The sequence below is a fragment of the Podarcis filfolensis genome, assembly GCF_964270895.1.
Source record: "Podarcis filfolensis genome assembly, chromosome: 3".
NCBI lineage: Eukaryota > Metazoa > Chordata > Lepidosauria > Squamata > Lacertidae > Podarcis > Podarcis filfolensis.
The window spans coordinates 13641360-13669272 of NC_139606.1; the positions used below are offsets into that span (position 1 = coordinate 13641360).

Consider the following 27913-nt stretch of genomic DNA (forward strand, 5'->3'; position numbering starts at 1 on the left):
ACAGTTAAGACCTACCAAAAAAAAATAAAAAATAAAGCGCGACCTGCACCTGAAAAGAGTTGAGGAAAAGTAAGTGTGGATAAGCCCTTTGTAGGGGACGCAGGTGGTGCTGTGGTCTAAACCATTGAGGCTTTTGTGCTTGCCAATTGGAAGGTCGGCGGTTCGAATCCCCACAACGTGGTGAGCTCCCATTACTCTGTCCCAGCTCCTGCCAACCTAGCAGTTCAAAAGCATGCCATCTCAAGTAGAGATGGTACCACTGTGGCGGGAAGGAAAACAGCATTTCTGTGCACTTTGGTTTCCATCACAGTGTTCCATTGTGCCAGAAGCGGTTTAGTCATGCTGGCCACTTGACCCAGAAAGCTGTCTGTGGACAAACGCCGGCTGCCTCAGCCTGAAAGCAAGATAAGCACCGCAACCCCATAGTTGCCTTTGACTGGACTTAACCGTCCAGGGGTCCTTTACCTTTACCTTTACAGTAGACTCCATGATAAAATTGCTGCTCGCATCAACAATAGCATCATTACAAGAGTTATGAGTAATCAAAGATTTGATCCTGTGCTTGGAGAGGTCAGATTACATTGACATCAGCCCAGCCCAGAGCTCTTTAAAAAGAGCTCAGCACCTGACCTAATAGGTATGATGCAGCAAGCATTTGAGAGCTAACCTGAGGCAAACCTGATGTCAACTCCCATAAGCATCAGCCAGTGTGACGAAGGGTCAGAGGAGATGGAAACAGTTTTGCAGCAACATCTGGTTAGCTATCCCTGGCTTAGCACTTGAGCCATGGAACCATTGCATAGATTTATTTGTTGAATTTGACCAGGGGTTGTTGAGCTGAGGAGAAAAGGAATCTTGGCTTGCAACTGTGGAGTGCATCATAGCCTTTTATCCCCCAGGAAGAGACACAAGGAAAAGAGGGACCTAAATTTCCCACAGCCTGCAGTTCCACAGACAGGGAAGTGAACAAAGGATATTTCTCACCAAGAAAAGACTTCTTATACTTTCCCTTGGATCTCTGCACGGATAGATTGAGCAGAACAGAAATGATTGTGCTTCTGAGTATTTCTGAGCCATAGGACTTCACCACAGCTACCCTGGGGGTGGGAAATGAATTTCCCAGCGCCGGATCTTCTCTCTGACTTAGCTTCTGCCCCCAGTGGCTTGGCACCTGCTCCTTGAAAACTCTTTCCAGCTAGGGAAAATTGCAGAGAGCAAGGCGTGCAGCACTATTTAGAAGTTCTTTCCAGTACAGTGATACCTTGGGTTAAGAACTTAATTCGTTCCGGACATCCGTTCTTAACCTGAAACTGTTCTTAACCAGAAGCACCACTTTAGCTAATGGGGCCTACCGCTGCCGCCGCGCCGCTGGAGCATGATTTCTGTTCTCATCCTGAAGCAAAGTTCTTAACCCAAGGTACTATTTCTGGATTAGCAGAGTCTGTAACCTGAAGCGTCTGTAACCCAAAGCGTATGTAACCCAAGGTACCACTGTACTTGGGAACGGTCATCTATCTATGGGTAGATCCATCTGGTATGAACCAGATGAAACTCAGCAATTTTAATGTGATTCAGAATTAATGTGTGGAGTAAGATTCTACAGCAGGTTCCCCTTCCCAATACTAAGGGTTATTTCAATTGTGTTGATTTCTTTATTTATATATACAGTGGAACCTTGGTTCTCGAACGGCTTAATTGCTGAAAAAATTGGCTCCTGAATACCGAAAACCCAAAACGGTTGAGGTTGTCAGCTATTGTTTCGGGGGCACCTGTGCCAATTGGAAGCCATGCCTTGGTTTTTGAATGTTTCAGAAGTCGAACAGACTTCTGGAACAGATTACGTTCGAGAACCAAGGTACCCCCCCCTCTCTCTCTCTCTCTCTCTCTCTCTCTCTCTGTGTGTGTGTGTGTACAGTGCTTTTTTCCCAAAAAATAAATCTTTAGGTGTACTCTCTATTTCCTACTCATATTGAAATAATACTCTTCAGTTAGGCCAAACTTAGATTCACAAAAATTTTAGGGGTATGTGTACCCCTGCATCCCCCCACAAAAAAGCACTGTGTGTGTGTGTGTGTGTGTGTGTGTGTGTGTGTGTGTTTGTGTGTGTGTGTGTGTATATACACACGCACACACACACACACACACAGTCATACCTTGGGTTACAGACACTTCAGGTTGCGTTTTTTCAGGTTACGGACCACCGAAACCCGGAAGTACCAGAACAGGTTACTTCCGGATTTCGGTGGTCATGCATGCACAGAAGCTCTAAATCCTGCTTTGCACATGCACAGAAGCACTGAATCGCAACCCGCGCATGCGCAGATGCGCCGACGTGGGTTGCGAACGCTGCAGGTTGCGAACATGCATCCCTCATGGATCACGTTCGCAACCCGAGCGTCCACTGTAGTTTTCTGTTTTACAATTTAAAATACTCCTTTTCCATCCTTAAGATATCAATGACTTCCCTACTTCTCTTTCCATGCTTCCTTTTACATATCATAAATCCCTGCATATTTTACAAAAACTATACCATCCAGTGTTCCATTATTGCATCCATCAAAACTTGTTCACGCTGTTGAATTGATCTCAATGCCGCCAGCGTTTTCAGCTGTACACAGTCATTTCCCATATATTCAATCAACGTTTTCCAGTCTTCTCAATCCCATTGATTTCAGTCAGATAGATCTAACTGGGATAGCTCAGTTAGTAGAGCATGAGACTCTTAATCGCAGGCTCGTGGGTTTGAGCCCCATGTTGGGCAAAAGACTCATGAGGTTGAACTAAATGATCCTCAGGGCCACTTCCAGTTCTATAATTTTATGATTCTATTATTTAAGCATTATTTAAGATAATAATAATAATAATAATAATAATAATAATAATAATAATAATAATAATAATTTATTATTTATACCCTGCCCATCTGGCTGGGTTTCCCCAGCCACTCTGGGCGGCTTCCAACTGAATATTAAAAACAATACAGCATCAGACATTAAAAACTTCCCTAAAGAAGGCTGCCTTCAGTTGTCTTTTAAAAGTAAAATAGTTGTTTATTGCCCATCTGCAATCCACAGGGCGGGTGTCACTACCGAGAAGGCCCTCTGCCTGGTTCCCTGTAGCCTCACTTCTCGCAATGAGGGAACCGCCAGAAGGCCCTCGGCGCTGGATCTCAGTGTCCGGGCAGAACGATAGGGGTGGAGACGCTCCTTCAGGTATACAGATATACCTGCATGCAATCAGCTTTCATTGGCTTATGTTCACTGTGTCATTCTGATTAGGGAAGTCAGTAATTTGAATATTTTTTCCACGGTGGAGCTTACACTGCAGTGCAGGCATAGGGGAACTTTGGCCCTCCTGATATTGCAGAATTACAACTCCCATCATCCCAGTCCATTGGCCATGCTTGCTAGGGCTGATGGGAAATGTAGTTCAGCAACATCTGGCCAGCCAAGGTGCCTCACTCCTGCTGTGGTGAGCAGTTCTTTGAACCAAGTGGCTCCAAACCTTTTCAGAATGGCAACCCCCAAGCCCAAATTTACTTGGTATGGTGACCCATTGATTTATTGTCACATGAACTGTGTACCCTAGGTCTTTGCCAGCCATCAGTTTCATAGATTTTAACTTTTTCTATTTTATAACCATTATTTGAGGCATCCAAGCAACAATTTTCTTGGTGTCCCTATTAATGTGGAATTTCTTGAAATGTGCACAGCACTGACCGGAATGTAATTGAAATCAATAAGATTTTAGGATGCAGAAATAAAGAAAATCATCAATTCTAGCCCTAAACGGCCTTGGTCTGGTATACCTGAAAGAGCATCTCCACCTCCATCATTCTGCCAGGACACTGAGGTCCAGCGCCGAGGGCCTTCTGGCGGTTCCCTCATTGCAAGAAGCCAAGTTACAGGGAACCAAGCAGAGGGCCTTCTCGGTAGTGGCACCTGCCCTGTGGAACGCCCTCCCACCAGATGTCAAAGAGAAAAATAACTACCAAACTTTTAGAAGACATCTGAAGGCAGCTCTGTTTAGAGAAGCTTTTAATGTTTAATAGGTTATTGTATTTTAGTGTTTTGTTGGAAGCCGCCCAGAGTGGCTGGTGAAACCCAGCAAGATGGGCGGGGTATAAATAATAAATTATTATTATTATTATTATTATTATTATTATTATTATTATTATTATTATGTGGGGGCGACCTTATCTAAATTATATAATTTGGTATTTGAATGATTGATATTATTAATTGTATTATAAATTGGTATTGTTATAATGAGGCTATTATTGGATTATAATTGAAAATTAATAAAAATTACTATCAGCAAAAAAAAAAAGGAGAAGGAATGATAGTATAGAACACTAAAAAAGAAAAGAAAAAGAAATTGTGCACAGCACTGACAAAGCTATTTACCATTTATTTTGATGGGAATGTCAGAACCCCAATCACCCAATTGCAGGATATTGCCTTGTAAGCTATAAAACATTATTATAAAATTGATTTAATCTAAAAATGGTTTATTCTAAAAATGGTTACACAAGCAATGTTATATATAACCAACTATAAATATTCTTTTTTTAAAAAAAATCACAATGAAGTCCCATTTGAGCAAGTATCAGTAGGATTGCTGAGCTTGCATTTTGCCAACAAGTAGGTCAGCGCGGGGTTTGATGGCTGTCGCCCATGGTCTCAGAGCATTATTGATATGTAGCCTGCCGCTGTATTTCATCTTCACAGCAGTCGTTGCTGAAAAATCTGTCTTGCAAAAATATGTACTACCAAATGGCAGCAGCACAAATATAGCTTCATCAGCAAGGTCAGTGGAAATTCAGTAATTCTGGTAACATGAAGCCAGAATTCAGGTAACCTCTCTTCCAAAAATCTATCCTTTAGGGTCCTATGTATTGCATGACAATGGGTTGTTCTTCTTGTGCAATCAAAGACAACTTGGTGACATCATTTGCAAATGAGTTTCGCACCCACTTGAACATCTGTTCCTTTTTTAAAAAAAAAAAATATTTATACTTTTCAAGTTTATACATTTCACTAGTTTTACAATCATTTTGACATTTCAAAACTTGACTTCCTTCCCCCTCTGTCTGTGGTTCCTTAAATTTATTCTTAATATCTTCTGCATATCCAAATTAACTTAAATTGCTCATTTATTCGTCTTCTTTAAATATATACTCTAATGAAACTGCAGGTTACTACAATAATCCTGCCATTGTTCTTATCTGTTTACAATTTATCTGTAAATATTCAATAAACCATTTCCATTCCTTTATAAAATGTTTGTTATCTTGATTTCTTATTCTTCCAGTAAGTTTCGCCATTTCTGCATATGCCATAGGTTTTTGTATCCATTCTTCCTTTGCTGCGACTTCCTTTTGTTTTGGGGCAAGTAATCACATTCATACAGTAGTCACATACATGAATAAGTTTCTATACAGTTTAGGTAGTTCTGTCCCTATAATTCCCAAAAGGAAAGCTTCTGGTGTTTGTTTTTTTACAAAAGTTATTTTAAACATCCTTTTCATTTCATTGTACAGTCGTACCTTGTTTTGCAACCAGGATCTGTTCTGGAGCCCCAGCCGCTAGCAGAAAAGGACGCAGGGCAAAACGCCGCATCTGCGCATGCATGCGGAGCGGTTTGTTCTTCTGCGCATGCGTGAAGCGCAATTTAGCACTTCTGCACATGTGCGAGCGGCAAACCCAGAAGTAACCCATTTCAGTACTTCCGGGTTTGCTGTGGACGTTCGCCGGAATGGATGTTAGACGAGGCGGACGTTAGCGGAGGTATTACTGTATATCATTTCCCAGTGGAAAATGAACTTCTGTTTCTTCAGCAGAAAAGTAGTGACAAATTTTGACTAAACAAACTTCAAATCACCCTTGGCTAAACTATTAATTAGCCCTGGCGGCAGAACTGGTGAAACTACAACCAATCCAGAATGTGGCAGCTAGACTGGTGACTGGGAGCAGCCGCCAAGACCACATAACACCGGCCTTGAAAGACTTACATTGGCTCCCAGTACATTTCTGAGCACAATTCAAAGTGTTGGTGCTGACTGCGTCCTTTATCACTATAACCATCATCTATGTTATATCCAGTACAATATTTATCACTCATGCAATTTGCGAATATTAGTCCAGGCAAATAAAGATTTTAGTTGGGAACAATGTTTTTTTAAAACACCCTCTATAACATTCCCACCCCTTTGTAAACTTTTGGGTTGTTTGATTCCTGATTATTTCTGTCATTTTTGCAAGTTCCAAATACTCAAACATTTTTATCTGCCATTCCTCATTCGATGGTGTTTTCTCTACCTTCCAATCTCTGGCAACCAACATTCTCACTGCTGCTGTTGCATATAAAAATATCATTTTCTTATCACCTGGGATGTCTGTGGACAAAATACCTAGATAGAAGGTTTCTGGGGTTTGTTTTGTTTTACAAATATTTGTTTGAACATTTTCTGGGTCCTATTATTAATCATTTCCTCCTGCATCTTTTATGATAATCCAAATCTTTTACATCTCCCATTATGTCCAGAATTCAACCTTAAACTACAAGTGATATCCTACTAATGATTTTAACTGTTTACAGTGGTCTTTAAGATAAGTTATAAATTTCCCCCATTCCTGCCAATGTTCTTATCTGTTTACAATTTATCTGTAAATATTCAATAAACCATTTCCACTACACTTTCGCACCCCTCTGCAAAGAAGTCTTTAAAAATACCCCAAACCTGGGGGCTTAATTCATGGATGATGAAATGATCTTGAAAGATGTTGTCACCATCCTTCCCTCATATTTGGCTTAACGCTATGAGAAACTATTTTTCTAGCTGCTACAATGAGTGGTTGTCTGAGGCTCTGAGCATTAAACAGATTCAGAATCATTACCTGAGACATTTTTTTGTCTCTCCCTTCTCTAGCCTATGCACCACAGCACAGCTGTAACGTTAATTGCACGCAATTAAGACAATTTATTGGAAAGATATCAATTAGTAGTAAATTGTGCAGATTCTGCAGGGTCCGTAGCTGGAAATCTGGAATTATTCTTCTGTGCAACATACTTTTTTTGCAAATGAGTAACCTTGTTGAATTGCTCTGCTGTTTCTATAAATAAAGATGAGCCAGGCCTCCTGGGGGGCATCGTTAATTATGACTAAATACTGGTATACAATCCCCTTTTCTTAAAGAAATCATTTGCGGTGCTTTACAAACACGGATGACCTTGTCAGAGCAATCCACATATTACAAAACACTTCTGCTGTTTTGACCCCTGAGGAGCTGGATGTGGGTGGTACAGCCCATCAGAAGCTACATTTCTAGGAATAAGGAAAACCTCTGTTATAAGACAGCATCTTAAAAAGCAGCGACATCACCTTGCCAACAAAGGTCTGTATAGTTAAAGCTATGGTTTTCCCAGTAGTGATGCATGGAAGTGAAAGCTGGACCATAAAGAAGGCTGATCGCCAAAGAATTGATGCTTTTGAATTATGGTGCTGGAGGAGATCCTTGAGAGTCCCAAGGACTGCAAGAAGATCAAACCTATCCATTCTGAAGGAAATCAGCCCTGAGTGCTCACTGGAAGGACAGATCATGAAGCTGAGGCTCCAATACTTTGGCCACCTCATGAGAAGAGAAGACTCCCTGGAAAAGACCCTGATGTTGGGGAACTTGGAGGGCACAAGGAGAAGGGGACAACAGAGGATGAGATGGTTGGATAGTGTTCTCAAAGCTACCAGCATGAGTTTGACCAAACTGCGGGAGGCAGTGGAAGACAGAAGTGCCTGGCGTGCTCTGGTTCATGGGGTCACGAAGAGTCGGACACAACTAAATGACTAATCAACAACAACAACTGTTATAAGAATCTCAAATATAAAATAAATATTCATAAATGCAGTGCTTTTTTCTAAACAAATGTTTAGGTGTACTCTCATTTTGACTCAAGAAAATCACCACTTTATAGTTCAAATTGAGAAAAATAAATACAGTAAATGGACAAAAGTACAACAATTAACAAAATGTTTAGGGGTATGTGTACTCCTGCATACCCCCAGAAAAAAGCACTGCATAAACGTACAAGGCAAACACACATACACAAGCATATAAACCACGTGTCTGAAACAGTACAGGAGAACAATCCTGAAGCCATTTTGACTCTTCCAAATTAACCTCAAATATTTCTCTGCAAGGAAGAAGGAAATGGGAAAAGCTTTCCAATTGTCTTTGGACTGTAGGGGCTTACACCTCCCTTTTCAAATACAGTTGGGTAAGTATCTGTTAAGCTGAGCAAACTATCAATATGCATAAGAAATTCAGGAACTAAACCACAGTGGTACCTTGGTTCTCAAACTTAATCCATTCCAGAAGTCCGTTCCAAAACCAAAGTGTTCCAAAACCAAGGTGCGCTTTCCCATAGAAAGTAATGCAAAATGGATTAATCCACTCCAGACTTTTAAAAACAACCCCTAAAACAGCAATTTAACATGAATTTCACTATCTGACAAGACTATCTAACAAAAAGCAAAAGCAAATCAATAATCAATGTACTGTACTATAAAATAAATAAGACAGTATTGTATATGATAAAAATTAAAATTAATTGTTTTTCTTACATGCACTGATGATAGCCATTGTTTGGATGTGGGGCTTTTATCCATTTCCACAGTCACACAATCAATCAATCAGTAGCTGAACTGGGTTCCACACAGTCACAAAAACAAATGAACCGAAAAAGCCTCAAAAACAAAAAAGCAAAATAAATAGCAAAAACAAAAGCGCCAAATACAGTGGTACCTTGGTTCTCAAACTTAATTTGCTCCAGACGTCCGTTTGACTCCCAAAATGTTTGCAAACCAAGGCACAGCTTCTGATTGGTGCAGGAGCCTCGGAAACAATAGCCAACAGCTGCATCGCATGTTCGGCTTCAGAAAAACGTTTGAAAACCGGAACACTTACTTCCGGGTTTTCAGTGTTTGGGAACCAAGGCATTTGAGTACCAAGGCGTTTGAAAACCAAGGTACCACTGTATTTACCATCTCAAAGGAATGGCCAGGCTATCCAGAAAATGCAACCAAGTAAGGCATTATGAGGTATCCTGGCAGACAGGAGAGAAGCAACACTCAAATTTCTGCTGCAGACCTCTTCCTTCTGTGATGTATGTATGATGTTTCAGAGGGGGTGGTCTTGGGCTACGGGGGGGGGGCAATTTCAAAAGTCTATATAGGGGCTCACACACCATTGTTCTGGGTTCTCCTCCCTCCTGCATGTGGTTTATTTCCTTTAATAAAGATCAGGCTTACTAGCCAGTTTGCTTCTTAATATACTCTGGTTAGCCTCTGTTATTTTCTCCTACCTATAGGGAACCCACGTAAGGTCTCTATACGGGCTCTGGAATACCCCATAAAGGAAAGGGAGCAGTTTTTCTTATAACACCTTGCACAGATTCAAGAACATATAAGCTGTGACATAGCTTCCCAACCAAATAGGGAAAGACAATTTCAGTTTCTCTTTTTTCCAATCTAGTTTGCTACATTTCTGCATCAATTTTCATTTTTTTAAAGTCCTCGTGCAAAGCTCTACTAATGGACACCTTTTTATATACACCTTTTAACATACACATTTTGCCCAACGAACTTCCCTAACAGAAGACATTTTTAGTTTTTTGAAATGATTCTACTCTTTTAGGACCCTGTGTGTTTGTGTTTTATTCTGTTTGCATCTCATGCACTGCTTTGATGGCATCATGCTCTGAAATGCTGCATAAATTTGGTAAATAGATGGTGATATTTTTGTATATTTTCATGAATGTATGCATTTTCTGCACATTTCTTTGTCTGGAGCACCGCACGGCAAAAATGTGGAGAAGTGCAAATGTGAAAGGATAGCTGTAATTCAGTTTTCATGGTTTTTCAGTGAGTTAAAATTAGGTCGCTTCTCATTAAAATGTGAGCTGAGCTGATTTCTCCCCGCACAGACCCATCTTTACCACAAGAAGACCTAAACGGCTTAGGTGCAGGATTCTTTAAAGATCACCTCATCCCATACCATCCTGCCTGCTCCCCTAAGATCCAAAGAACAGGCCTTTCTCTGTGTCTCACCGAGGCACAGCTGGGTGGAAAATAGGCAGGGCCTTCTCAGTGGTTGCCCCATGTAGGAATGAAACACTTTGCTCTAGGAAGTGCAGGTCCCTCACATGTTTTTCTCTTGTTACTGAAGCCCTGTTTATTCTAGAAAGCTTTCATTTTATGAGACTGTGTTTTTATTATTTCTTTAAACTACTGCACCCCCCCTTTTTTTGCTTTATACTATATTACAAAAGCACTTTATGTTCTCGCAAGCCACCTCGAGTGTGTTTTGTGTGGTGCCAGTGTGGTGTAGTGGTTAAGAATGGTAGTCTCGTAATCTGGGGAACCGGGTTCGCGTCTCCGCTCCTCCACATGCAGCTGCTGGGTGACCTTGGGCCAGTCACACTTCTTTGAAGTCTCTCAGCCCCACTCACCTCACAGAGTGTTTGTTGTGGGGGAGGAAGGGAAAGGAGAATGTTAGCCGCTTTGAGACTCCTTTGGGTAGTGATAAAGCGGGATATCAAATCCTAACTCTTCTTTTGACATTTAGAAAGGTGGGATAAAACTTTCAGCTAAATAAATAAATTGCTGTTTGATAAGTCACCAAGAGGCAGCTTACAGGAGTTGCTATAACTTTTCAAAGATATTGGTGTGCAGAACGTGAATCTCAATGTGTGAAAAAGTATATCAGCTTACTGTGAAGAGGAGATGCACAGCCCTGGGCTGTAGTCCTTGTATTTTGCCCTGTCTTGCAAAAGTGGCAGAGAAAAAAGTTCTCATAGCATATTAGGAAACCTTACTGTCCCATCTCCTGAAACCTCCTATTAGCTGCCTGAATGGTTTTATTCCTTTCAATTTTATTGTGGCTACATCATGTATTTGCAATCTCCCTGGTCCTGAATGGGATAACTGTGCCCCCGAAGGACCAGGTGCACAGCCTGGGAGTCATTTTGGACTCACAGTTGTCCTTGGAGGTGCAGGTCAATTCTGTGTCCAGGGCAGCTGTTTACCAGCTCCATCTGGTACACAGGCTGAGACTCTACCTGCCCATGGACTGTCTTGCCAAAGTGGTACATGCTCTAGTTATCTCCTGCTTGGACTACTGCTATGCACCCTACGTGGGGCTACCTTTGAAGGTGACCTGGAAAATACAATTAATCCAGAATACGGCAGCTACACTGGTGAATGGGAGAGGCCGCTGAGACCACATAACACCAGTCCTGAGAGACCTATATTGGCTCCCAGTACATTTCTGAGCACAATTCAAAGTGTTGGTGCTGACCTTTAAAGCCCTAAATGACCTCGGCACAGTATACCTGAAGGAGAGTCTCCACACCCAATTTTCTGCCAGGACACTGAGGTCCAGCTCCGTGGTCCTTCTGGCGGTTTCCTCCCTGTGAGAGGTGAGGTTACAGGGAACCAGGCAGAGGGCCTTCTCGGTGGTAGCGCCCACCCTGTGGAAAGCTCTCCCATCAGATGTCAAGGAAATGAACAACTATCTGACTTTTAGAAGACATCTGAAGGCAGCTCTGTTTAGGGAAGTTTTTAATATTTGATGTTTTATTCTGTTTTTAATCGGTTGGGAACCGCCCAGAGTAGCTGGGGAAACCCAGCCGGATGGGCGGGGTATAAATAATTAATTATTTTTATTTTTATCTGAAATGTCTAAGTTTACCACCCTGAAATCCATTTCTGGATGAAAGATGATTTATAAATTTTAAAAATAAATAAGCCATCTTGGATCTCGGGGAGATCAGGAGCCACAACTGATATTCCTCCACATAAATGTCATGTGTGCCATCTCTGTCTCTGGCCACTGGCTGTCATTTTTGTGTCACTGTGTCTGTCATTTTTTTACTCCACTCATCTGCACATGTCTAGTCCCTCTTCATTGCCATTCCTGGTTGTTTTTCCTCTTCATTTTCTGGTGGGTTCCCGGGATGCTCCCCCAATCTCTACCTACCCCTCACTTCCAAGTCAATCTTCCTGTTGACAGCCAGATTGCTGCACAACTACAGTGGTACCTCGGGTTACAGATGCTTCAGGTTACAGACTCCGCTAACCCAGAAATAGTACCTCGGGTTAAGAACTTTGCTTCAGGATGAGAACAGAAATTGTGTGGCGGCGATGCGGCAGCAGCGGGAGGCCTCATTAGCTAAAGTGGTACCTCAGCTTAAGAACAGTTTCAGGTTAAGAACAGACCTCTGGTACGAATTAAGTTCTTAACCTGAGGTACCACTGTATTTCTGAAGTGGAGGAGACACTGAAAATACATTCATGTGGAATACAGTTTTGAAAATCTGAGTCTCCAATATAACGCTTGATGGCTTATTTAAGGTTTGTTTGGTTTGTCATGTCTGCGAGATAGCGGTTATGTCAACATCCAGGCAATTGCCTCTTGTTCAGATTTAATTAACAGATGCATCTCAGTGAGAAGAGTCCTCTCTCCCACAGTGGTGATGTGTCATCGAGGAAAAGCGATTTCATAAACTGAAATCCTCTCACTGTCGAGGGGCACAGGTTTCGGAGGAGTTCCCTGATGCCAAGTTCATCCTATCAACTAAAGTAGGGAAAGATTGAGGGCACAAGGAGAAGGGGATGACAGACGACGAGATGGTTGCAGTGGCGTAGCGTGGGGGGTGCAGGGGGGGCCGGCCGCACCGGGCGCAACATCTGGGGTTAGGGCAAATCCACGGGTTAGGGGGCGCAAATCCACGGGTTAGGGGGCGCAAATTACTTGCCTTGCCCCGGGTGCTGACAACCCACGCTACGCCACTGGATGGTTGGACAGTGTTCTCGAAGCTACCAGCATGAGTTTGACCAAATTGCGGGAGGCAGTGGAAGACAGAAGTGCCTGGCGTCCATGGGGTCACAAAGAGTTGGACACGACTAAACGACTAAACAACAACAACAAAGTAGTTTAGATGCTCTCTGAAATCTGGGTCAGCCTTAACCGATGTAAATTATGACTGATGGACTTCAGTCCTTATAGAAGACAGGTGTCAGTTCAAGGACTCAGCCCCCCCCCCCCACTTTGGCAGTAGATAAGTAGAACAAAGATAAAGGAGTCTCTTACCAGTTAGAAATTTTAATGATCACAGCGAGAGAACAAAGAATCCATTCCGAGGGATGAAGGTGCTCCCAATTAAGGGTGCCACCCATTTCCCCCCTAGTCACCCACGTCACTTCTGCGTCTTGCAACCTGATCTCGCAACCACTGTGCTTTCTGTGCTGCCACCTTATCTGCTCTCCTTGACCTTGGGCTGAGTGGATGGATGCTTTCCAGTGAAAGTGAGTCTGTTAACTCTCTCTGCCCCAGTTCTTCTCCTCCTAGCTGTTCACCACCCTGTTCTTCCCAATTTCTGTCTTCTGAACTATGTCCCTTTGCAAACCACTGTTCCAAATCTATACTGTCCCCCTGCTCCTGGGAAGATTCAGGATCCTGGTCAGGAGCAGGGGGAGGGGGAGGAGGAGGCTCCCACCATTCCTCATCTGTGCAGCCCTCCTCAGTATGGCCTCTGACAACAGGTGTGCTTCATCAGTTTATGCCAATAGTGAAATTTCACTGTTAGGAATTTATGGGTCTGTACAACATCCATGATCAGAAGGCATTATGGCATTATGGAAACCAGCTTTGCAAGCATGGCAATGATGCTCAAGGAATATGTTCAGCTTGTATTCCAATGTGAACAGACCTGTTCCATACCTCCTTTTTCAATGCACATTTTCACATGGATATGAGTGTTTCTAAAATTCTGCACAATAACATGGAATGGGGTGTGTGGAACAGACTTTAAAATGTGCGACTGACGTAGACTGGGGAACTCAGTCAGATGGGCGGGGTATAAATTATTATTAGTAGTAGTATTAGTATTATTACTTAGTAAGTTATCAAGTTCCATTGCTTTATCCTTTCCTGATGGCATAGGGGGTAACAGAGAAGGCCATGTCCCCATATTTCTTCTTTCAGTGAAGACAACTTTCATGCAGGGCAAAGACCCAACCCACAGTCCAACCATTTCTACTCAAGTTTTGAAGCTTGGGGAAGTGGAACAGCTGGGGCTTTGTGGTACATTCTGATCCTTAGAAATGGCTGTTTTAATACTGTCACCAACTTTGAATAAAGTTCTGACCATCTGAGGTAAAACGTTGTTTGTGAGATCTTTCCTTGCAGTCACTTTGCATCGGATTAGCAGCTCCATGGAGGCTGACTTGGTGTCTTTAGAAAACAGAAATGAATCAGTTCTTCTTCGTGATTGCACCAAGGAAGCAAACATTTGGGTTCCTATTGAAGAGAGTGACTAATACCCCAGAAATAGAACAACATCACCTTGGGAACAATCTATGACTGTTCTCTAGCTCATAAGAATTGCCTGGCACAGTTAAATGATTTGACGGTGAGAGCAGTAATCTAAGAGGGTTCTTTGAAATTACCTGGCACTGACGCACGAATATAATCCAGAACAGAATTGTTTGTGTGAGGCCACTAATCTAATGTTGCTTTTCAAAATGATCATCATAGCACGCAAATGTCCAGAGTGAAACCTGTTTGATTTCACTTCACTGAATTTATTCCTCTTTCTTTCTTTCTTTCTTTCTTTCTTTCTTTCTTTCTTTCTTTCTTTCTTGTGTTCTAGGCTTGCTGGCAGAGCCAAGGAAATTTGCTTGACGCAGAGGGCCAGCCCACACACCCACAGCCAAAATGGCCGAAGACGCTGACATGCGCAATGAGTTGGAAGAAATGCAGCAGCGTGCTGACCAGATGACCGATGAGGTGAGGGAAATGTGGCTGGAATGATAAGCAGGGGAAAAACCACAGCCTCCTCATGCAGCCTGTTGCCTGCAGGCTAAGATCCTCACCCAGATAAATGCAGACTTTTTCTGTTGGTTCCTGCTTTCTCAGCTCCGTCATTTTGATGTTCTGAACTCAGAAGTGAGAAAGCTGCTGCTACACCTTCCACCATCCCTAGCCATTGGCAGGGGTGGAGAAAGGAGGGTGCGGTGGGTGCGGACCACCCCAGGTGTCACCACTGAGGGGGTGACAAAATGCCAGGCGGCACTCACCATGGGGCCTGCAGCACGCCCGAGCCATGCATCTCTCCTGGGAGAGACGCTGTGGCTTGGGCACACACAGGCTCCGTGCTGCCCAAATGGTCCACCCACTGCCTTTCCCCCCCCCCCAGCTGTAGGGCGGCTGAGTGGGAGGAGGCAGGCAGACTCCGGAGGCCCCGTGGTGTGCCCTGCCCCTATGGGCAGCTCGCCTCGTCCCTGGGCGCACCGCCCTAGGTGCCTGAGTTTCTTCCTCCGCCGCTGGTCGTTGGCCATGCTGGCTGAGACTGATGGAGCTCAGTCCAACAGCAAGCAGAGAGCATGGCTTCCCCACCAACTAGAGAGGCAAGGGTTTGAACCCAGGGCCTTCTGCATGAAAAACCAGGTGCTCTACTAATGAGCTGTGACCCTTCTCATGAAAGAATGCAGAAGAGTAATTCCAGAGGGGTCGAAATATTGTCCGACGACAAGGCCTCTCCCAGATTCTGCTGTTGACTTTGTGAAGTCTTCATGTAGGAAGGAAGAATGACTTAATTTTTTAAGCGTCTTTTGTTTGTTTAATACATACCAGAAAGTGCAAATTGAGTCATTTTTCTGAGCCTTTCATTTATGCACCTCGGCAAGCAAAGAACCACCTGTGGCCCTCTAGAAGTTGTTGGACATCAGTTCCCATCAGCCCCAACCAGTATAGCCAGTGACCAGGGATGGTGGGAATTGTAGTCCACCAACATCTGGAGAACTACAGGTTCCTCTTCTCTGTTCTGGGCTTTACAACCAACAAACAAGCTAGAGCATTTAGCTAGGTACAGATCTAACAAGCTTCTTTGGGCAGCCTCTTTGAGCAGTATTTTGGGTGGGGGAAAGATGGCATAAATTATCTAAATAAGCAACCACACATGTACTGCTCATTGAAGGTGCATTGCTCCTTGTGGGGTTTAGTCCATGATATGCCGTCATCACACAGAACTCTAGAATGAAGCTTCTCCCCCATTGGTGATACATTTATCACCAATGCTTCTCCCAACTAACCTGCAAATTTTCTCATGACTTCCTCTACTTAGAACCTGGGCAAGAACCTTGACCTTTTCACACACACCCAACCTGAAGCAGCCATAGTCTGGTGTGGTATAGTTGGAAAACAATCAGAAGAGTTAGCGTGGTATAGTGTTAGACTAGGACTAGGGGAGAGTCAAACCCCTGCTTCACGAAGCTCACTGGCTGATTGTGGGCCAATCACTATCTCTTAGCCCAGCCTATGTCACAGGGTTGTTGGGGAAATAAAGTGAGAGGGGGAAGAGAACCATGTAAATAAATTAAAATAAGACAGATGTCATGATTTTTTTTATTTGACGTACTTATGCTCTGCATGTTTCTAAGCTGAAATGGTTTAGCAATTCTAACTCTCTTCCTCTGTCCCCCCCCCCCCCATTTCCTTCTCAGTCACTCGAAAGCACTCGTCGTATGCTGCAGCTTGTTGAAGAGGTAAGGAATCCATGGCTTAACTTCAGTGTTTTCTCGGGAATGCTGAATGGTTTGCAGGAGTTGACCCATCTCAAAGCCCATGATGCAAATGATGACGAAGGTCATACTCATTGTCTCCTGGAGATTGTCCCATCTATGGAATGACCTCTCTAAACACAGTGGTTTGTTTTTCTTTCAAAGCACTTCTACAGTTTTGGGTGAATGCACATGCTCATCCAGCATACATTAAGCCAGGCGGTGGTGCCCTCTCCAATGTGGCCCCCCAGAGCGCAGCGGGAGAGTCAGCCTCAGAAACTGAGCTAAGCGAGCAAGGGGCCGACTCTGCAGATGAGAGCTGGCTGTCAGAGTCTAGAAAGGGCAGCCCAGCCCCCCTCCTTCCCAGGGAAGATGTTATCTCACAAGGAGAGGGAGAGTTAGAAGGTGGCCAGAGCATTGCCAGGCAGCCAGCAGATAAGCCAGTGTCTGATGCTGTGTCTTCTGGGAGTGGGGAGGAGGCAGGCCAGCCGTTCAGTCCCCGTACTAGGAGAGTGGAGAAGCTCAGAGAACAATGGAAGGGAAGGAGAAGAAAGGCAGGATTTTGGCGTCCTTCCTGTTGGAGGAGGGACGATGATTCAGACTGATCAACTACTGTTAATGCAAGCAGGCGGGGGCTGTGCTCTGGATGTGTTTTTCTTGTAAATAAACATACATAAAACTGACAGAGTCATTGCTGCAATGCCACACAACGGAAAGCTTCCTGCAGCTGCTTTTTGGTGGTGTGGCAGAAGAATACATAATACCAGAAATGTTGTGTTACTGCTGTCCTGTTAAGATGGATAGAGCCAACAACTTTCAATTTGACATCAGTATGAATCCGTCAGATTGACAGGTATCAAAGTTGGCTTTCTCTGTGGTGAGTCATGAATTCAGAGCTCTTTTTGTCCATGCTGTCACTTCTGGATGGAGGTGGTAGCTCTCATTGCACCCTCCCTTTGAAATGCTATGCTGTCCAGAATAAATGAAACCCAAACCTGCAAGTGCACTCCAGATTGTGCATAAAATAGGCTCCAGCACTACTGCTCATCAACTGATAGGCAGTAGAGCTGGATTTGGTGGTCACATGCCGTGTCTGGGCTGGGCATGGTATTTTGAAGTCCTGAGACTTCCAAACTCCTAACTGCTTGGCAACAAGGTGGGCATTCTTGCCCTGTCAAATTTGGCCCACAAGACTAGACCCTGGCCTGCATGGAGCCCAAAAGGTTCACGACCTCTGAGCTACTTTGCCCACCAGCAGCTCTCAGACAAGGATCATGCCCATCAGCTGCTTTCTGATCTTTCCTACTGGAGATGCCATTGACTGAGCCCAGATACCAGCTGAGTGCAAGCTATTTGCTCTAGTGCTGAGCCTCTCCCCTGTTGATGGTGATGTCTTGGCTGTGATCATGCAGCAAATTTATAACAGGGCACTGGGGCAGAATGAAGGCCTTTTGCAAAGGGGAAGAAGGCACATTTCACATATAGGTGAGTGTCACCAAATCTGGAGCAGACATCCTTTCCTATTGAAACATTTGACCTCTGGGCCAAGTCTGGAGGAGAAAAACATGAAGGAAAAGGCCAGTTCTTGTGATAAATCAGCTTGGCATTTAAGCATTCTGCTTTCAGAAAAGAACAGCTATCAAGGGAAATGTCATGAACTACTGGTGTTAGGGATGGGTTTAATTTTTGTGCTGTTCTATTTTTCATTTTTGCAGTGATAACAATTGGGAGGGTAGGGAAAGCATGTATGAAATCTTCTCCCAAAGATCAGCACTGTCCTAGCATAAAGCTGCAGTCCTGAGCACATTTACTTAAGAGAGTAAGCTCATTGGCCACTGGGAGGGCCATAGCTCAGGAGTCTGCATGCATCAACATTGAATGCAGAAGATGCCTGCTTCGAACCCTGGTGCCTCTAGGTGGGGCTGTTAGTATTCCCTGCCTGAAACCATGGAGAGCCACTTCCATTCGGTGTAGACAATACTGAGCTAGATTGAGTCATTAGTCTGATTAGCTTCAGACTTTAGATTAGCTTCAACCAGAGTCAGGGCCTTTTCAACACTGGCTCCGGCCTGGTGGAACGCTCTGCCTCATGAGACCAGGGCCCTGCAGGATCTGATTTCTTTCCACAGGGCCTGTAAGACAGAGTTGTTCCACCTGGCCTTTGGCTTGGAGCCAATTTAATTCCCTCCCCCTCTTTCTTTTTCTTTTCTCCTCCTGTGATGAGGCTGCATTTTAATATTTTATTGTTTCAATATTTTAATGTTGTATTTTAATCTTGTTTTTAAGTTGTATTCATTCAACTTGTTTTTATTATTGCTTGTTAGCCGCCCCGAGCCCAGCCTTGGCTGTGGAGGGCAGGGTATAAATAAAAATTATTATTATTATTATTAGTAGTAGTAGTAGTAGTAGTAGTGTAAGAAAACTTCCTATATGCCTAATTAGTGCTGCACATCACCTTTTCCTCTGAAGTCATGACTCTCTTGAAACACACACACACACAAATGCACACATTATGGCAAAGATTTTTTCCCATGTTCGCATGCCCCACTGGAAATGAAAAGGTTTCTTTATGATGGGGGAAGGTTCTCTAAAAAGGGGCTCCATTTTTTTGCAGGAGTCAAGAAATGAGCAGGAGTGGGTGGCATCTAGAGGGAGATGGTTGCCTTCCAAGTGATTACCTTTCCATATTTTAATGGGCCATTGGGCTACATCAGCCTTTAACCTGGTGCTCTCCAGATCTTTTGGACTACAACTCCAAAACATAGTAGTCCAAACCATATGGAGAGCACCTAGGTGGTTAAGGCTGGGCTACAGGATGGTGTCAACACACGCAAATGGTAAATAAGGAGTTCCTTGTACAGCTGGGAGGCGCAGGACTGAGAAAATAAATTGTAACTCATGCCTAAGAAATGGTTCTGCAGCCATTCCTTTGTCCTTAGGCAACTGACACATCCTTTTAGTGTCTTCTAACTGTTGGCAATGTCAAGCTGTCCTAGTAGTTTAATGTCTCTCCTACCTCAATCAAAACAAGGTTGCTACCCCAGAGTAAATGAAATAAAATGTATTTAATTGCCTGCTTTTAGACTGTGTGCTCTGTTCCTCCAAGCAGACATGATATGTTCCCTTTCGATCTTGAGGAGTGCTTATGGGACATACAAGTGTTTGGAGTGGTTTCTCACACACAATCTCTTGCTGCACAGCCCATTCTGTTCAGGAGGGTCTTTTCATTTCCATGAGCAGGTGGGAACAAGGGATGGACAAGTCCTCTTCTACCATCCCCCTTCCAGGCTGGCCCATCTATGAGGCAGAGGGAAGCAGCTGCCTTGGGTGGCCGAAGCTCCCAAGGTGGTACCTCTGTGGGTGCCCCACTGTCCCCCTGCCTCCACCGGTGGCAGAGAAGCAGTGCCACCATCAACACTGATTTCGGTGAGATCTTGCAAGACCTTGCCAGAACCTACAGTAGGTGCTGCCACCTTGCTTCTTAGGATTCAAGCCTTTCTCTTTGCTTAGACAACTTTTGACCCACCAAGCTGAAACCATAACATCTCAGAGAGAGAATCTTCTCATAACTTTTCCGAGAGCTCCCCCCAGCCTCTCCACTTTTGGGGAAATTCTGCCTCCCTCAACAGAGACTGTTCAGTGAAATCCTCCACTCCCCATGTTTGACTCAGCATGGGTATTTGTGAGGGCCATTCTCCGTCAAACTATGTGTGGCATTCACTAACCAAGGTTCAGATTCTGTTTCCGGTTCTCACTCAAGCAGAGACGATTCTTTGTCTTGTCCACATTCCTGCCTCTGCCTTCCTTCACCTTAATCTTGATTTCTGGTTTTTTAATATTGTATTTATTTACCCTTGTCGTGACACGAGTGGCGCTGTGGTCTAAACCACTGAGCCTCTTGGGCTTGCCGATCGGAAGGTCGGCAGTTCGAATCCACTTGATAGGGTGAGCTCCTGTTGCTCTGTCCCAGCTTCTGCCAAGCTAGCAGTTTGAAATCACACCAGTGCAAGTAGATAAATAGGTATCGCTGAGGTGGGAAGGTAAACGGCATTTCTGTGTGCTCTGGTTTCCGTCATGGTGTCCCATTGCATCAGAAGCGGTTCAGTCATGCTGGCCACATGACCCAGAAAGCTGTCTGTGGACATACACCGGCTCCCTCGGCATGAAAGCGAGATGAGCACCACAACCCTATAGTTGCCTTTGACTGGACTTAACAGTCCAGGGGTCTTTTACCTTTTTTTACCTGTAGAATATCACCCACTGACTCCATGATAAAATTGCTGCTCGCATCAACAATACCGTCATTACACGAGTTACGAGTAATCAAAGATTTGATCCTGTGCTCCGACAGGTCAGACTAATTGAGTTCAATGGAAATTTGACTGGACTTAACTGTCCAGGGTCCTTTTACTTTAACTTTTTTTACCATATTTACCCTTAGTGACTAGCCTAACTTGGTGAGTGTGCTTATGCATCACAACTCTCTGTCCTTCACCCAGGCAAACAAAAGGCGCTGCCAAAATTTAATAATACATTGCAGCCAGGCAAAAACACCCAGGGTGGAAAGCAGTGCCAATGAGGGGTGCGGTCTAGATAGACTGGGTGTGGCCTGGAGCAGAACAAGGCAAAGCACCCTTGAAGGCCACATTCTGAAGTTCTCCCTGCTTCACATGAACACCCTACTGGATAGTCATGCCCTGTAGGAGAAGGGAGAAGATGTGATCTAATTCCCCCATCATTTGTAGGAGACACTAGAGGAGAATATTGTCCAAATGAGGCCTAGGTCCACAACACTATTAGTCCAAGGGTTGCACATATTTGATATAAACCATTTCTTAGCTATTTTGCCCACCTTGGTGTTAACAGTTCTGTTTCCATTGTGGTGTCAGGATTTTTGAGGGAAGGAAGAGGATCAGAGCTGCTGCCATTTTGTTTTCTGTCCTGGGGTGCATTTTGAATTTTGGGAAGTTCAGAGTAGCTACCGCCATAAAATATGGCAGCCACTCTGAACTGGTATTTGACCGTAATAATAATAATATATTATTATTATTATTATTATTATTATTATTATTATTATTATTTCCTGAATTTTGTAATTTTGTTCTCCAGCAGAGCAATGTGTTCAAATATGCATATGCCAAGGTAAAATGTGCATTAAAAATGCATATATTAGTGACAATAACAATTGGAAATGCATTATATTAGGGAAAATAGAAATATTGAAGAAAAAATGCCTATATTAGGTGAAATTGCATTTTAAAATGTGTATATTGGGATAAATTTTCACCAAAATGCTGATGACTTCTTTTTTACAAACATTGCAAGCAAATGTGGAAATGTGGAGAAGTAAATTTAAGACTGGAAAAATGAGAAACTAAATGAAACCAACTGACAGCTTCATCATCTCTCATGTGATGGGTTCCTGTTGATTCCCTTATCCCTTGCCATTCCTTTCACTATTGATCTTTGAGCTTCTAATTTTTTCCAGATCTAGGGCTGCTTGTTCTCCCACTAATTTCTTTCTTTCTCTATCTCTGTCTCTTCGTTCCATCCTCTTATTCTTACTGGAATGTAGAGCAAAGATGCTGGTATCAGGACCTTGGTTATGTTGGATGAGCAAGGAGGTAAGTTCAGATCATTTACATAATAATAATTATTATTTTATTATTTGTGCCCCGCCCATCTGACTGGGTTACCCCAGCCACTCTGGGCAGCTTTCAACAAAGATTAGAAGTCAAAAGCATCCTTTCAATGAAGTGAATGATTAACTGTAGATATCTTTTAAAGGTATCAGTAACGCATGCATGTACGAACCTGGTTACCAGTGACGGAAAGTTGAAAAAGTCTTTTCCCAGCACCCATCGGAATCAACAGGAATTCCTGAACCACCATTTCCAAAATAACCCCACTGCTTTTTAGAGTGTGTGGTTCGAAGACTGTCGCCTTTCAATTTTGCCCATGCTTATCTACACAAAGGATCTGTAAGCCAAAGCTCTACAAGTCCGCAGTGCGCCTACAAAAATTCTGCACAACCTGAGGTTGCCCCATCATCTTCGATGTCAACAAACATAAGCCTTTGCACACTTGGAACATGGACAACATTGAACAGAATGGGGCACATCCACCTTGCTGTTGGCTCACTAGAGCTCTCTCCAGAGTAGTTACCCTATTTTTTGCTCTGTAAGACGCACCAGACCACAAGACGCACCTAGTTTTTGGAGGAAGAAATCAAGAAAAAAAATATTCTGAATCTCAGAAGCCAGAATAGCAAGAGGGATCGCTGCGCAGTGAAAGCAGCAATCCCTCTTGCTGTTCTGGCTTCTGGGATAGCTGCGCAGCTTGCATTCTCTCCATAAGATGCACACACATTTCCCCTTACTTTTTAGGAGGGAAAAAGTGAGTCTTATAGAGCAAAAAATATGGTAAATTGAGGCAAGGGTGCTTAGCAGTTCATAATCAGTTTGACTGATGGAAGCTCCGTTTCACGCCTAAGTACAGGTTACTTGGGGGATCAAATTCTCTAAACTCTGGATTTAAGAAGTAATCTTGATACTCAATTCCTATTGAGCATTGAGACCTAAAGGGCAAAGCTGAATATAGAGAGCATGCAACCATATTGCAGAGGCAGGTGACAAGATTTGAAAGTGATCACCACACCGATTTCAATGTTATTTAACCAAATTTGTATCACTTTTTTTTTTAAGCGTTGTGCAGGTTGGATAAATGCGACTTGGGGGAAATGTGATTTGCCTATTGTGTGCAGTTGGACCAGCTGTGCCTCTGGCTGTCTTCGGGGACCCCTCCTGTCATTTGTGCCTTAGCAATGTATGCCTTGGCAGATGATCCGATTAATGAAACCGTTTGTTAACCTTGCCATGTGATCTTTTCCCAGATGACCCTGACAGCAGAAGTTACTTAAGATTGTTAGGTGTTATATAGAGGATTCTGATATGGATCATTGGAACGTGCAGATGACAAAGAGTATCACATTCCTTTGTGTGCCATACCCCTTTTCCCTGCCCGGTTTTCTTAAGGCACCTGTTTACTTTGATGCTGCGAGTGATTTGCAAGACAGAAGCCTCCTGAGTCAACTTCAGTGAAAGCACTATATAGGAGAACAAGGGTTTATTTCTGGTATAGAAAGCAAGTGCCTTTGAGCTCAGCACGTGACGTGCTGAGTGTGTAGCCCACATGGCAAATCACAAAGCACCTCCATGAAGCCTCTTGCTTCTCTTGCTGATATCTTGAGGAATTCAGTTGCGTGCGAAGACCCCCAAAACCACCCCCCAAATAAAGACACAATAGACACAGAATTTAGTTTAAGCTTTTGGGCATTAATTTTGGCCACAACTTTATTGATTACAGCATGCGAGTGGTTGCTTAGGCATTGGTTCCAGACTAACTGAACCTGCACAGTGGCAGGAACAGGACTGACACTGGGCACCACCATATGTCAGTAAGGGAAAGCGTCCTAGGGGTGCGAGAAGCTGGTTTCAATCTCACAGCTCACCCCAGATGCTCCCAGGGGCTCTGGCGTGGCCCTAGCCCCTTGACAGGGTTTGGACAAAAGCAAGGCAAGCCCCTGGATTCCTTTAACAGAATTCCCTAGCAGCAGTGATGGAGAGGCAGGCACAGCCAACCACGTCCCCTCCACAAAACATTGAACCAATGCCTAACCGCCAACCTTACAAAGTTGTGACGATTTGCTACACGGTAGGCAGAAACCAAATGGCAACAGCCAAGCACCCAAATGGCAAAATTCCTACTGGGCCCCTGCTCCAAAATAGACGACCCCTAGACAGGAATAGCAAGGCCAAAGAACAGCCCTAAATCTAGGGTGGGAGGGCGGGTGATCCGATGCACATCGCAGGAAAGAGAAAGCTCCCAGCAACGTAAAGCAGCTTAAATAGCCCCTCGGTAGGCAATAGACAACTCAACAGGCCAAATTTCTGCCCCAGCAACTGAGGGGCAACCAATGGGGTGTTGTGGCTATCCAAATGTTCCCGCCCCACAACAGGGAGGCAGTTTAGGTGATCTCACCACAACACGTGCCCTCCATGATGGAGGACACGATCTGCCATTAGAAAGGTTATTAAGCACATTTAAAGGGTGTGTTTTCGTGAGACGTTTTGGCATGTCCCATGTATCTAATTCTCCTCCAGGTGAAAAAAATCCAGTTTCAGTTCTGTATGCTTTGGTTGCCTATCAATGGTTAGTAAAAACCAAGCCCAAAATGATAAGACTCATAATGGCTCATAACACCATTTTCTTTTAGAGTAATAGCATAAAATTATATATCAATGGAAAGATAATTTAATGAAGAATGTACCGTATTTTTCGCACCATAGGACGCACCGGACAATAGGACGCACCTTGTTTTAGAGGGGGGAGAACAAGGGAAAAAAATTATTCCGCTCTCTGCCCAGCGCCCCTTCAGCGAAGTGGCAGGAGGCGCTGCGCAGAGAGTGGGAGAATTTTCCCTCTCTTGTTTTCCCGCTCTAAAACAAGGTGCCGTTTAAGGTGCGTTCAGGCGGCTACCTTGGAAGCCTGGAGAGCGAGAGGGGTCGGTGCGCACCGACCCCTCTCGCTCTCCAGGCTTCAGGTTCCTTTCGACCTGCGCTTTGGGGCTGGCGGGGGGAAGCCCACCACCAGCCCCAAAGAGCAGGTCAGGGAGCAGCGGAAAGGCGCAGCGGAGAGGCTGCTGCCATAGTCACACGTCACTTCTCCAGCTGGGAGAGGGTCGCGGGGCTATGGCTTCTTTAGCCCCGCGCGCGCTCTCCCGGGTGGAGAGGTGACGCGCGCCTATGGAGGCTCCTGCCATAGGCGCGCGTCACCTCTCCAGCCGGGAGAGGGTCGCGGGGGGCTGCTTTAGCCCCGCGCGCGCTCTCCCGGGTGGAGAGGTGACGCGCGCCTATGGAGGCTCCTGCCATAGGCCCGCGTCACCTCTCCACCCGGGAGAGGGTCGCGGGGGGCTGCTTTAGCCCCGCGCACGCTCTCCCGGGTGGAGAGGTGACGCGCGCCTATGGAGGCTCCTGCCATGGGCGCGCGTCACCTCTCCACCCGGGAGAGGGTCGCGGAGGGCTGCTTTAGCCCCGCGCGCGCTCTCCCGGGTGGAGAGGTGACGCGCGCCTATGGAGGTTCCTGCCATGGGCGCGCATCACCTCTCCAGCCGGGAGAGGGTCGCGGGGGGCTGCTTTAGCCCCGCGCGCGCTCTCCCGGGTGGAGAGGTGACGCGCGCCTATGGAGACTCCTGCCATAGGCGCGCGTCACCTCTCCAGCCGGGAGAGGGTCGCGGGGGGCTGCTTTAGCCCCGCGCACGCTCTCCCGGGTGGAGAGGTGACGCGCGCCTATGGAGGCTCCTGCCATAGGCGCGCGTCACCTCTCCAGCCGGGAGAGGGTCGCGGGGGGCTGCTTTAGCCCCGCGCGCGCTCTCCCGGGTGGAGAGGTGACGCGCGCCTATGGAGGCTCCTGCCATAGGCGCGCGTCACCTCTCCAGCCGGGAGAGGGTCGCGGGGGGCTGCTTTAGCCCCGCGCGCGCTCTCCCGGCTGGAGAGGTGACGCGCGCCTATGGAGGCTCCTGCCATAGGCGCGCGTCACCTCTCCAGCCGGGAGAGGGTCGCGGGGGGCTGCTTTAGCCCCGCGCGCGCTCTCCCGGGTGGAGAGGTGACGCGCGCCTATGGAGGCTCCTGCCATAGGCGCGCGTCACCTCTCCAGCCGGGAGAGGGTCGCGGGGGGCTGCTTTAGCCCCGCGCACGCTCTCCCGGGTGGAGAGGTGACGCACGGCTATGGAGGCTCCTGCCATAGCCGCGCGACACCTCTCCAGCCGGGAGAGGGTCGCAGGGCTATGGCGTCTTCGCTCCATAGGACGCACACACATTTCCCCTTCATTTTTGAAGGGGAAAAAGTGCGTCCTATAGAGCGAAAAATACGGTAATTCAGTCACTGTGGCTATGTTACATTGAGTTATATTAGGGGTCAAAACTGGATTAAGTCCAAGCGCTTTGGGTTAATTGGAGTTTACTAGGTCTTAATTTGCAGCAGGTCTTGGTTTTGCTGAATTTTGGGACACACTTTCAGTCCTAGGCACGTCCCCACAACATACAAAGTAAACAACAAAAGGCCTCTGAGCATGAACAGAGAGCTTAGCCTTTGTAATTGAATAATGTTAAAGTGTGCATGCAGCAAGTGATTAAGGACATAGAAGTCATGCAGGAGAGTTTCCAGGCATGCATGAGCCACAGCACCTTTCTGTGTGGCAAAATTAATTGTCTGTTGCATCAGGCGATCTCCCTGCGCATTCTCTCTACTCCTGGCAATTGTCCCTTAGCCGGCTGCTCAAGTCTTGAAATAGAAACAGGCAGCTGGCTGCTTCTACTCCAAAGCCACCTGAACATTGCCCTACACTGAGGTCATCCTCCTGCGGCTAACTAAGCTGGCTTCCTGGAAGATTTGCACGGGCAGAGCAATGTAAAGCTGCCCTCATGGCAATCAAACTCTGCCCTGATGTACCTGACTCTTCCTCTCTTGTTCTCTCACCCATTCCACAAGCTCACTCAAACCAGGACCCTGAAACTTAGATTTTATTGGATTTTACGCATTATATTTCTACACTGCTTTTCATTCATGTGAATCGCAAAGCGGCTTGCAAGCAAGCAATAACTGTAACAGAACAGAACATCGGAAAGGCAATGTAAATCATAAAGAACGATTGGCAAATTGTCAGTAAAACAATCGCAATCTGTCCCAATTACGCTATTGGCAAAACAGCTAAAAGAATAAACAGCACAATTACAACAAAATTCTTATTACAGTCGTACCTTGGAAGTCGAACAGAATCCATTATGGAAGTCCATTCGACTTCCAAAACATTCAGAAACTAAAGCGCGGCTTCTGATTGGCTGCAGGAAGCTCCTGCAGCCAATCGGAAGCCATCGAAGCCCCATTGGACGTTGGGCTTCTAAAAGAACATTCAAAAACTGGAACACTCACTTCCGGGTCTCAATCGTTCAGGAGCCGATTTGCTTGTGAGCCAAGGAATTTGAGATCCAAGGTACGACAATATAGGATGCACAAAGTACTATTGTCCCCTGTCTCACAAACCAGTCTACCAGTGCTCGTTGTACAGAGGAAGACCTTGTAAAAGCTTAAGGGCCTTGATTTCCTCCGCTATGAACATGGATGGAATTTTCTCTTTATGTTCTCATGTCTTCCTCTGTTCCATGGATAGTTAAGGCCTCCAGAAGCTGTTCGACTCAAACTCTCATAATCACTAACAACTGGCTATGTGGTTTGGGG

The 27913-nt window shown here is 45.1% G+C and overlaps 1 protein-coding gene across 2 annotated transcripts in view; it reads left to right on the top strand.

The window, feature by feature from the left end:
* The window catches only part of SNAP25 (synaptosome associated protein 25), a 79070-nt gene that overhangs the window by 38863 nt on the left and 12294 nt on the right, over window positions 1-27913 (top strand). For both annotated transcript variants that reach the window (XM_083606863.1, XM_083606862.1), the window contains exons 2-4: window positions 14710-14846; window positions 16562-16603; window positions 22194-22242. In XM_083606863.1, the coding sequence (XP_083462989.1) occupies window positions 14775-14846; window positions 16562-16603; window positions 22194-22242 (163 nt within the window). In that variant the 5' untranslated portion in view covers window positions 14710-14774. The remainder of the gene's footprint in view (window positions 1-14709; window positions 14847-16561; window positions 16604-22193; window positions 22243-27913) is intronic.